The sequence below is a fragment of the Astatotilapia calliptera genome, chromosome 23 (assembly GCF_964374335.1).
Source record: "Astatotilapia calliptera chromosome 23, fAstCal68.1, whole genome shotgun sequence".
NCBI lineage: Eukaryota > Metazoa > Chordata > Actinopteri > Cichliformes > Cichlidae > Astatotilapia > Astatotilapia calliptera.
In genome coordinates this window covers 41,221,521-41,232,931 of record NC_137443.1, presented here as the reverse complement: position 1 = coordinate 41,232,931, position 11,411 = coordinate 41,221,521, and the positions used below count along the sequence as shown (strand labels likewise).

The window sequence follows — 11,411 nt, the reverse complement described above, 5'->3', positions numbered from 1 at the left end:
TTTGTATTTTAACGAAAACGCCGCGGTGAACACGCCGCTACACAAACACGTCGACATGGAGAAGATAAACAGAAAAGTGGCACAGCAGCTGCTGACGTTGTGTACATCTCAAATGGGCGTATAAAATGTCTGTGTGACACAGCTCTGGGTCTCGCTTGCATTAAACTGGCTTGCATTTTATTGAAGCTCCGTTGTTAAGGTCACAGCTAATGTAAGTACTGTTGTTTCGCGATCAAGTTAAAGTACGTTATTGAGCTGGGCAGCTAGTGTTAGCTGCAGGCTAACGGCAGCTGCTCCGTGGGTCAGTATCCTCATGCTTCACAGATTCGGCTTTGCGAACCTTAAACCTTTCGTAGTTGTCCAAAAAAAGACGGTACTGTAGAATTTGAATTTACCATCGGTTGTTGTGTAAAGAGTAATAAGGCTGTCAGGCTTTTTTTGTTTTCTAACATGACCTCTAACTATAATTTGGACAATTTCAACGTGGAGGCCTAACCTGCTAGCCTGCTTTTATTATTATTTTTTTGTAGTCCACTGTTGTTTGGAGGGCTAAGACCACGGTGATAAAGTTTTCCTTTTATTTATTACTATATTGTCCACGTTTTTCAGTTAAAACGCTAAACTGTTGCCAGTGTGGTGAAAAATGCTTATTTTGTTAAAGTAATTGAAATATTTTCTTAGGAACTGTAGTCCTGAAATGGGAAAGTGAAAACCCCCCAACACGTGGACAATGGGGAGATAATGGGGGTTGAATTCAGCTTTTCCCCAGTATTTAGGTTTTTCAGTCACTTTTACTTAAACACATGTAATTGCGCATGCACATGTATGTACATGAATAGTTTACGTTTTGTTTCTCACTCTTGTTTGGTTGAATGTATACACCATAAATCTGTTTTAAAAAGCTGTAAGAAGGTGTATTTTTGTATTTTACCCTCTTGCAGCTGTTTCTTAGATTTATAGTGCACATATTACTTATTAATTATTTTATTTGTTAATGTAATTTGCACTACTTGTGCAATTTCAGTCTTATCTTTTACTTTCTTTGTGTTTATCATTGTTTTACATGTAAAGGTTTTGCACTCCCACAGTTTAGGGCCCTCACTGTGCTTTTACACTTTTACTGTAACTATCCTCCTTATTTGTTGTGGGCTGTATTATTTTTATTGTGTTATAACACAATAATTTCCCTTGTTTCCTCAATAAGTTTCCATTGATCATCTATCTTGCAGGGTTGTAACAATATGGAGAGTGACCTGAAGCCCCAGGATCAAAAGGACTTAGACAAGTTTATTAAGTTCTTTGCACTTAAGGTGAGACACTAACATAACTTTTTCTATACATCTGTAATTGCAGGTTTCTAAATGGACATTTGAGGCTTCAGAAGTGAATAAATAAATAAACAATGGAAAGCCAGGTTTTTTTTAGTGTGGCTCAAAGCACTGGAATTAAAACAATCTTTTCCAACATATGTCTCTTTCATAAAAGTGCCTGTTATATTTTGGACAGGCTTGTCAGCAATTTTCTATGGATTGTTTCTGTAAAACCAGCTCATTGTTTGAGCAGCCTGTTTCTGTATCTGTAGACTGTCCAGGTGATAGTCCAAGCCAGGCTGGGAGAGAAGATCTGCACTCGCTCGTCATCATCGCCTACTGGATCTGACTGGGTAAAACAACGTAGTCATTCTCTGTCATGATTGTTTGGCTTTCAAGTTAACTGTGGATCTTTTCATGGCATGGATTATGGATATTCAGGTTAATATTCCTTCTAGTTTAATTTGGCCATCAAAGACATCCCAGAGGTTACCCATGAAGCCAAAAAGGCACTGGCTGGCCAGCTTCCAGGCATCGGGCGCTCCATGTGTGTTGAGATCTCTCTGAAGACATCAGAGGTAAAAAAAAAAAAAAACAAACAAAAAACCTGCATCCTGTTTTCTTGTTTTGTAAAAACTGGGCTTTGGGATTTATCATTGTTTTACACATTTGCAACACCAGCCAGACCACATCATTAACTAAATATGCAGCCTCTTTAATGTAACTGTGTTCGTTAGTTTTTCTTTGCTTTGTCTTCCTTCAGGGGGACTCGATGGAGTTAGAGACTTGGTGCCTGGAGATGAATGAAAAGTGAGTGAATTTTGTTTTTGCTTTAGTAAAAGTCTTCTGTAGGCCATGTGGTTCAGGGTTGCTGATTTTGCTTCTCCATGTTTGCACAGTATCAGCCAGCAGGACCACAAATCTTTTAACTATAGTATCTGAATCAGTACTGTTACTGATTTTCTCTGCCAAAACTTAGCTGTCAGACACCCGTACTAAACGTAGAGCTTTGTGAGCATCCAAGTCATGAAGAAGCTCAGAAATGCAGTAATAACCAGCAGTTTGAGTAAAATAATTTGTATATAAACAATTGGACATCACCCACTTTAATGGACAATGAGGTCCTATCCTCAAGCCTCAAGCTGAGAATTTTGACCCTCACCTTCTTGGTGTCTTGAAGCTTATTTCATTGTAGGAACTTGTAAATCAGAAGGGAGTTCTCTGTAAGTGTACTCTGGTCTATGGCTGTTTTTTTTCTCTAATGAGAACCGTAATTTAAAATAAACGAGTGTCTTGCTGTATTCAGTGAGATGTGAAGTCAGTGATTGAGCCCATAAACACATCAGTAAAGTGGGTCAGTGACGAGTGGCATTAGCTTCTCTTAAACCTCTTTAAAATCAGACTTCTTTTAAAACTAGAAGAGTCGAATGATAATTTGACCTAACTGCTGAAGTGTTTCCGTTTGAAAACTGTGTCTGAACTATTTTGTTTCTGTAGGTGGTAAAGTGAGCCTGTCGGCACCCTGTCAGGTCCACCAGCACTGTACAAAACACTGTTTTAATTTTGGTATTACTCTGTGCACCTGTGCTTTTGAAAGTACAGTCAAAATGATCAGTAATGGTCTCCATTCCCCAAGCACCACACTGCTTTATTCATACAAGATAAATTTAGAGAGGGGTATCAAAGAAAGGTAGTCGGCGAGAAGCAGACCTGGAAACACGAAAACGAGCTGCCTTGCAGAGATATTTTTAAAATCCCCTTAAGCTGCTGTATTGTAACACATCACCGTGTTTTCTGTCTGCTGCAGGTGCGATAAGGAAATCAAGGTGTCATATGCAGTCTATAACCGTCTGTCTGTCCTCTTGAAGTCTCTGCTGGCCATCACCAGAGTCACGCCTGCTTATAAACTGTCCAGAAAGCAGGGACACGACTATGTCATACTCTACAGGTGATTTGTCCTCACTTCCAGAATGCATCATCTCACTCCTTTTTATCTTTGTGCTGTTTTCAGTCCATTCTTCTAAACTGCGTGTTGCTTCTTCTGTCTAGGATCTACTTCGGGGAGGTCCAGCTGAGTGGATTAGGAGAAGGTAAGTTTAAGACCTGATTTAAGCTTCTGTGAAAAAGCTTTGTAGAGCCTACAACTGTTAAATATTCCTTATATTGAGACAATGATTGCTGTTCTTTCTCTGATAAATTCAAAACTGCGTTGACAAAGTAGCTGTAAATGCCCCGGAGGAGTTGATGGTGCTAAACAGGCCATTCACAGTAGTTGTAGACTGCAACCTGATATGTAATGACCCTTTTTTCAGACTCATGTGATGAGGCACATGATCAATAGTGGGTCAGCGATCCTTTTAAGGGACAACAACATTAGGGCTTCAATACCTGGGACTAGAGCTGGGCGATATGAGATTTTTTCATATCACGATATGTTTTTTTCATTTCAGGCGATAACGATATCTATCACGATATAAGCCAAATAACTATATTTGTAAGATTTAAATGTGCCGTTGCTCACAAGTAAAATGTGAAATAATCAGCAGCTTGTTTTGATTTAAATATTTATTTCCCATAATAAGTTCAACATGGTAGATGTACTTAAGGAACATGAGACTTTTTCAGATAAATAAAGGCAAATATTGCAAACTACACAAAAGGCAGCCGCTAAAGCGTTTAAGTTTCAAAATAGAACAAACGAAACAGACTAAATTGTCAATTCCACTTAGAAACAAAATATTAATTCTAAAAATAAATCTTAGTTTGTTTTACAGAAGAACAGACAAAACTGACTAACTTTTGTCAATATCAAATAAACTGAGAACTAAAAGGAAATTCTCAATCTCTCCTTGTTTTATAGCTTATCTTTTCAAACAGTTTTAACAGTTACTTTAGTCTGACAAAAACCGAATGACGAATTAGCGCTTCCAGTCAGAGACTGAGGCTACGTCCACACGTACACGGGTATTTTTGAAAACGGAGATTTTCCGTTTTCGTTTTAAAAAATAATCCCGTCCACACATAAAGGCAGAAATGAAGGAAAACGCTGCTATGAACATGCCAAAGCAGCAGGTGGAGCTAGATTCCTAACCGTGCAGAAATGTTGGCCAATCAGAAGTCTAGAAGCCTCGGTGGGAAAAAGTAAACAAAGCTGGGGCATAGAAGCAGAACCGAGTCGTATGTGTGGAGGGACAGTAACTGTGTGTATATGTAAGCATTTAAACACTGCAGAGAGTAGAATTAACAGTATTGTAGAAATTCATTTCACCGAAACAATAACGTGGCGCACAGTGTGACGCATGCACCAGTTTATTGTATTTCCAGACTTGCTTTCGGCACAATTTACAGTGCACGCTACTCTGTTTTTTGTCAGACTTGAAATAGCCGAAATACCTTCACACTACGGAACTTCTATGGCTCTTCCGTTCGACAATCTCTCCGGCGTTGGAACCATCATCTGTTTTCTCTTCGGTCACGCTCGGTTGATTTTTCTAGTCGGCACACTCATTTCCTCCATTACCAGCTGGCTACTTCCCAAACAAACACACGTGCGGCTTGGCACTTGTGCTGTACGTAACAAGTCACGCGACGTGACGCTGCGGCTGTGATTGGTTCGGCTCTGCGCTACTTAATTTGGATTGGCTGACCTTTTTCTTTTTCTTTTTTTCTTTTTTTTAAAAGAGGACAAGAGCGGCGAGGTCTATCGCGATAGCTTAATTTCTCTATCGAGTAAAAGTTATATCGCGATACATATCGTTATCGTTCTATCGCCCAGCTCTACCTGGGACTCGCCACCGTTTGCTCTTAGAACTGAAGAAGCTTCTCGGATGAGAGGTGGAAACGTCTTCAAGAAACTTCAAGTCCAGTCGCTTTTCTTTCCAAGCTCCTTAGATTACTATGACCTGGATGACCGACAACCTGACATGTAGTTAAATTTCTAGGGAGGTGTGCGCCAGGTTATGTTGTACTTTCTGTTGTTCAGAGGTGTTTGTGGTTGTGCCATATGTCGCAGTGTTTTCCAACTGAAGCATCACCAATTTATGCTTCACTGGGAAATCTATGATGAAAACTGACGTGCACTTCCAGAGATACATAAGGAACAATAGTCACAGCGTCAACATAAGGACTCGTGGTAATTAACACGTAATGCACCCGCACAAGCATAAAAGTCTGCAACGACATCAGCCAGTCACATAGGTTGCGATGTGGGCTCTGCAATGGTGTACCACAGAAGTCTAAATCAGGACCAACTCGGCTCCATGACTGACATTTGTTAAATCAATACAGAAACACTGAACAACACACATCTCTCCATGTTTTCTGCTCCAGTTTGACACAGCAGTTTGATTTGCTTGTACTGTAAACATTTTTTCAAAAGTAAGCTTTCATCACTACTGTATTGCATTAAGTACTTTCACACTGGTTTACATTTGCTTATGTTGTGCTTGTTTTTAAGGTTTCCAAACGGTGCGCGTTGGAGTTGTTGGCACCCCTATCGGTACAATCACGCTTTCGTGCGCCTACCGCACCAATCTGGCATTCATGTCTAACAGGTAACCAACAAATCAAAGCCACAACAGCTGTTCTTCAGAGAAGGTTCTTGTATATTTATTCCAATGGGAAACGCATCTTATGAGCAGTTTAACTGTCCTCCTCTTCAGGCAATTCGAAAGGTCGGCTCCCATCATGGGGATCATCGTGGATCACTTTGTGGATCCTCCCTGCAGCAGCCAGCGTCCGGCAAACATGGGCCATCCCTGCAACTACAGGTAGCTTCGCCACTCAGTCTGGTTTTGTCTCCCACAACTGCAGAGAAGTTTAAATGACCTCCAAGTGCAGAAGTTGAGTAGTCAGATTCAAGGTGATGCAATCCATCATTCTGAGGTCACACTTTATCTCCCTGTCCTTTATCTCCATGAGAGTCGAATCGGTGTATCAGAAGGAAAACATACAGTGTCTTAATCTAATATCACTCTGTGTCATTTGACCTCAGGCTTTCTGTTATCTTTCAGTAAAAGAAACAAATGTATACATGTCTGCCATCAGCTCAGAACTTCAACTACAAATATCTCTGTGTGTGCAGGGCTCCCGATGAAGAGGACGGAGGGCAGTTTGCAGGCGTTCAGGACTCACAGGAGGTCTGCGCCACCTCCTTCTCCACCTCCCCTCCCTCTCAGGTTAGCGTACGCTCCCTCGCCCCTCGTCGTCATCTCTTTCTTTAACCTGTGGATTCTTCTCTCCATTTTCACTCCTGTTTTTCATTTCGCTTTCTCTTTTTCTCTCCTTGTCTTTTTTTTTCTCTTTTCCTGTTGTCTTGTTGTGCGTTCTGTGTGTGTGTGTGTGTGTGTGTGTGTGTGTGTGTGTGCACGCGCGCCTGCTTTGGCTCAGTGTGTGTGTACGCTGAGCCCGTCTCCCTCTAAACTGCCCAAGCCCCTCCCGCTGGATAGTCTGCAGCTCCCATTGGCTCCTGGACTTGTCACTCACACTGTGAGTCTATACTGACCATTGGGAGGGAGTGTGACTCTTTGTGTTTTTGTGAGACACATCCTGATTCTGCACTGAACAGATCTGTTTTCTCAGACTTAACATTTGCTTTTGGGCGTGTGTTCATCTAATCCTGTTCTTTCCATCTTCTGTTTAAATTTCCACTACTTTGTTCAGTGCACAGCTTCAGTTTGCTGCTGATCACTAGACATGTTTGATCATCCACATCACATGGCACCACCTCAGTAAATCTATCATTGTGATAGCTCAGCATGTCCCTTAAAAGTCACACAGTATATGATAAACCTGAACTCCTCCATGCTTAATCGTTCCTCCTGTGTCTCTTCCTGTTCAGCTGTACGCCTCCAGGTTATCCTACCAGCCGACAGCTTTAACAGGAGCTGCAGAGTTTTGTCACCCTGCTTCCAATCCAAACCAGGTGATAACGCCATTCACACCATCAGCAGTTAATTATGTTTTATGCCCAGAGTTTATTTTTCTCTTCACAAGAACACAATAGGAAGACAGAAACAACAGAACTCAATTAAACAAGAATCACCAGCGGCTACAATGATCTGAAGAAGTGTCAGAAAATAAAGGTTTAAGATCCGAGGCAGCCGTGGAAAGACATCAAAGCTCTCAGCTCAGTAGTTTGTGATGGAAGAGGTCAGGCATACTTTTTACACTAAACAAAAAGCTGTGTTTTATTTTAAATTTTTGAGCCAGCTGTTGAACAAGAATCTTCCAACTTCATATTTGTAGGTCATAGTAAGAGGACCTTCTTGCTGCAAGGCTATCACCGCAACATTTTAAAACTATGATTAAAGTGTTAATAAGTTCATAAAATTAATTCCACATAAAAAGAAAACTGACACTGAAACACTGACTAGAAATAAACATGATTAGAAAGAAACGGCAGTGGACTAAGAATCAAACCCTGTGGAACTCCATTTCTGAGGTGATTGCAGGAATGCATAAAACGTCCCACTTATGATGAGGACGATGCGATCAGTGAAGCAAAGACTTCTGACTGTTATAAATAATGATGTTATGGTGGTTTATTCTCATAGTTTGATATTCTGTTTTCCAGAAAGCCTAATGAAGGACTGCAGTTATGATTTCTTCTATTTACTGATTAACATTCTTATTTCCTAATTAGCTTCTTAAATAACTAAACAATGTCCATCAAGATTCTTGTTTATGTCCTCTCATAACCCTGCCATTGCTTCTTCTCTAGGTCTTGCATGCTGGGAAGGAAGGCGGGGCTCTGTTGATGCCTCCTCATGGAGCAGATGTTCATCTGACAGTAGAGCATGCCCCCAACACACCGAGCAGCAGGTGATTGTCCGCTGGCTTTGCATTAACCATTGAAAACTGTAACCTATTTTTATTCCCTGAACTCCAGTGTTGGTCCGTAGTTCCGTTAAATCATTTTGAAATTTAAACTTCCTGTCTTGTCCCTCTCTCTCCTCTCAGTGGCGATGATGACGGCTTGTCGCAGAGCGGAGAAAGACGCAAAGAAGAAGGGCGGAGGAGCGTTTCTCCCTCGGACCCTGTGGAGTCGCTCAATGCGTTCACAAGGAAGGTCGGAGCCTTTGTTAATAAACCCAGCACACAGGTACGTCATCTTAAGCTGCTTTTTACACCGATTTTAGTTTCTCACCCACCACACTGAACCCTGCTCTGTGTGTATCTATGTAGATAACAGCAGCCAGTCTGGACCTGCCATTTGCGGCGTTTGCTCCTCGAGGCCTGGACTCAGAGGAGAATGATCCTATGGTAACTTCAGTGTTATGGTGGACAAAAATAATGCTCCCAAATGTCTTGTCTTGCACAACAAGTACAGTTGAGGTTCACTTTAAGGCTGACGCCTTTTCTGCTGTGCGTGTGCGTTTGTGTTCAGGTTCACCCTCCAGATTCTCCTCCCTGCCCGTCTCCCCTGCAGGGCAGCCTTCATTCTCAGGGCTCAGAGGGGTCAGGGCAGCAGGACGACTTCGTCATGGTTGATTTTGTATGTAGTTATTTTTTTTATTAGGGGAAAAAAAACAGTGCACAGCTGGGTTCAAACAAAAAAAAAAGTCCAATTTAAAGCAAAACAAGATTCCAGGTGTTTTATTATGAAGCTGAAGTGGTTTCTCTTCCCGTCTACCTAGCGTCCGGCCTTCTCTAAAGACGACTTGCTGCCGATGGATCTGGGCACCTTCTACAGAGAGTTTCAGAATCCTCCACAACTGGCCAGTCTCTCACTTCACATCAGTTCCCAATCGATGGCCGACGACCTGGTAAATAGCTTCTTATTTGCAATTGTGTTGACGGCGAAGCTTTTGGCGCCTACAGAATTGACAGCACGGAAATGAATCTCAGTAGTCACGTGAGTTTGCGTTCTCCCTCCGCAGGACTCGCTGCCGGAGAAGCTGCGCGTCTATGAGAAAAACATAGACGAGTTCGACGCCTTCGTGGACATGCTTCAGTAGGCGAGGAGTGAGGGGGGGGCAAAGGCTGAAAGTAGAGAAGGACTTCCTGAGGAGACAAAGACAAAGAAATGGACACTGAAAAATGAATGAAAGGGAGAAGCAGACTGGAGGCTCCTCTGGTTGTTTGTCCTGTGGAAATTACTCTGACTTAATCACCGTGTTTCAATGTGAAATTTCCCTCTCCTTCCTGTCAAGCACACTTAACAGCTTGTACATCTTCACTGTAAATACTATGTTATCTCCTGTGACACTGACACACACACCCCTTTGTGGTCCGGTAGGGTTGATCCAACTCAAAGGTCTTCATTTTCTCTGTGGCGTAAATCGGCTCTCATCTTCAGTGTTTAATCAAATCAGATGATCGTGGCGTTTTCAGTCACTTCAGACAACCACCCACATCCGAGGACAGGCTACCTGCATTCTTGAGAACTGTAGCTCACCGCCGAACACTAAAATCACCTTGCTGATCATATCTGAGCTGAAGCTGACGGATCTACAAGTCGAATGAGTACGTTTCACATTATGAGTTTTCTCTTTAAAGCCAGTCTGGACAAATAAAGTTGCACATGGCCTTGTAAGAGGATTTCTGTGCTCGGCTTTACAGCGAAGGCGGCACTCGCTTCAATGTCCCTCAGCAGGTTTTCCCAGCTGGTCTGGGGATTTAAACTGCCAACTTCAGCATTTGCAAATGTCCCCAGTGGAATGTAAAGTGAATTAACTGCTGTACAGAAAACATTTCCACGCTTCAGTTTGCTTTGCAACAACACTCAGTTGCCAGTTAAACCACGTACTCCTAGCTGAAACTAATACAACATCCCACCCCTGCGATAACACGTCGGTTTTTGTTGAAACTTAACGATCATTTTGAAGGTTGGTAATTGTGAATCAAGGGGAATAATGACCCCCCCAGTTCAATCAAATTTACCACCATCTTAAATCGCAGCCTTGAAAATGACCATGAGGTTTAACCAGCCCCAGTTTAATCAAGAAGTCAACATAACCTGCGTGGATACTGGATTTTATTGCAGGATGTTAGTTTGAGCTTTCCAGTAGCCTGGTGTTTACCGTGCGCTCTTCGACATGCTTATGTTTATTTTGATCTTTTTTTGATTAAAAGAGGGAAACATTTCCAGTTGTCTTCAGAGGGTAACATCCATGACTGTTCAGTTTGGTTGAAAGCTTTAAACTTTTCTTTTGGTGTAGATGTCCCAATAAAGCTCTGTACAAACTACATGGCAAACCTGTGACTCGTGTCTTCAGTGGCTGGGATGTTTTACCAGGATCCAGAATTACCCAATAATTCATAATTTAAAACTTTATATTTTTTAAAAATATATACATGTATAAATATAAGTGCGTAATATAATAGACACTTAAAAAAAATTTCTTTTTAAGCGTAGCAGTTATCTTGCCATTTTAGTGTAACAGCACCTGTAAACACACTGCAAGAATTTGAGTTGTGACAAAGTATCCTGAATTTCCCAGAAGTACAACCTCAAGAGAAGCTTTCAAAACCTCTGAGACAAGATGGGGAGAAAATTTTAAAATTGATTTTTAGTTCTGCCATCCAGGAGGGGCTCAGAGTAGAGCAGCTGCTGCTCCACATCGAAAGGAGCCAGCTGAGGTGGTTCGGGCATCTGACAAGGATGCCCCCTGGGCGCCTCCTGGGTGAGATGTTCCAGGCATGTCCCACCGGGAGGAGGCCCCGGGGCAGACCCAGGACACGCTGGAGAGATGATATCTCTCGGCTGGCCTGGGAACGCCTTGGTATTCCCCCGGATAAGCTGGAGGAGGTGGCTGGGGAGAGGGAGGTCTGGGCCTCTTTGCTTAGGCTGCTGCCCCCGCGACCCGGCCTCGGATAAAGCGGATGAAGATGGATGGATGATTTTTTTATACAGAAACTACTTTCAGCTGTGCCACATGTTTGAACACTTTAATCCTGGCTGTAAACACTACTTTGGGTTAGAATTGAACTGAATTTCAGCTTACAGAACATGTTAATCAGGATGGCACTGGCAGAATCAACATCTTATGTGTTGCGAAATTAAAGCCAGTTTAGACAAAGCTTCAAAATATGCGCGTGTAGACATGTGATGACAGTTTCCCCTGGTTGTCCAAGATGCCGAATGACTGGAAGTTGCAA

General features: G+C 42.1%; 1 protein-coding gene across 2 annotated transcripts; it reads left to right on the top strand.

The window, feature by feature from the left end:
* Positions 1–41: 41 nt before the first annotated feature.
* Positions 42–10,499, top strand: atg13 (ATG13 autophagy related 13 homolog (S. cerevisiae)). 2 transcript variants are annotated; one of them, XM_026158427.2, is made up of 18 exons: positions 50–211; positions 1,230–1,310; positions 1,583–1,663; positions 1,769–1,888; positions 2,074–2,120; positions 3,118–3,258; positions 3,360–3,400; positions 5,767–5,863; positions 5,972–6,079; positions 6,394–6,487; positions 6,699–6,797; positions 7,150–7,233; positions 8,032–8,132; positions 8,271–8,412; positions 8,496–8,573; positions 8,698–8,805; positions 8,948–9,076; positions 9,191–10,499. In XM_026158427.2, the coding sequence occupies exons 2-18, from the start codon at positions 1,242–1,244 to the stop codon at positions 9,266–9,268; spliced, it is 1,617 nt and encodes a 538-aa protein (XP_026014212.1). In that variant the 5' UTR covers positions 50–211; positions 1,230–1,241; the 3' UTR covers positions 9,269–10,499. The 2 variants fall into 2 exon arrangements, with proteins under 2 accessions (XP_026014215.1, XP_026014212.1); XM_026158430.2 differs by lacking the exon at positions 6,699–6,797 and having other exon boundaries at positions 42–211.
* Positions 10,500–11,411: the final 912 nt, after the last annotated feature.

Coding starts and splice junctions, on each gene's coding strand:
- atg13 (XM_026158427.2), top strand. CDS start 1,242: ATGGAGAGTGACCTGAAGCCCCAGGATCAAAAGGACTTAGACAAGTTT. Junction 7,234..8,031: donor CTGCTTCCAATCCAAACCAG/GTGATAACGCCA, acceptor CTTCTTCTCTAG/GTCTTGCATGCTGGGAAGGA. Junction 8,574..8,697: donor CAGAGGAGAATGATCCTATG/GTAACTTCAGTG, acceptor GTTTGTGTTCAG/GTTCACCCTCCAGATTCTCC.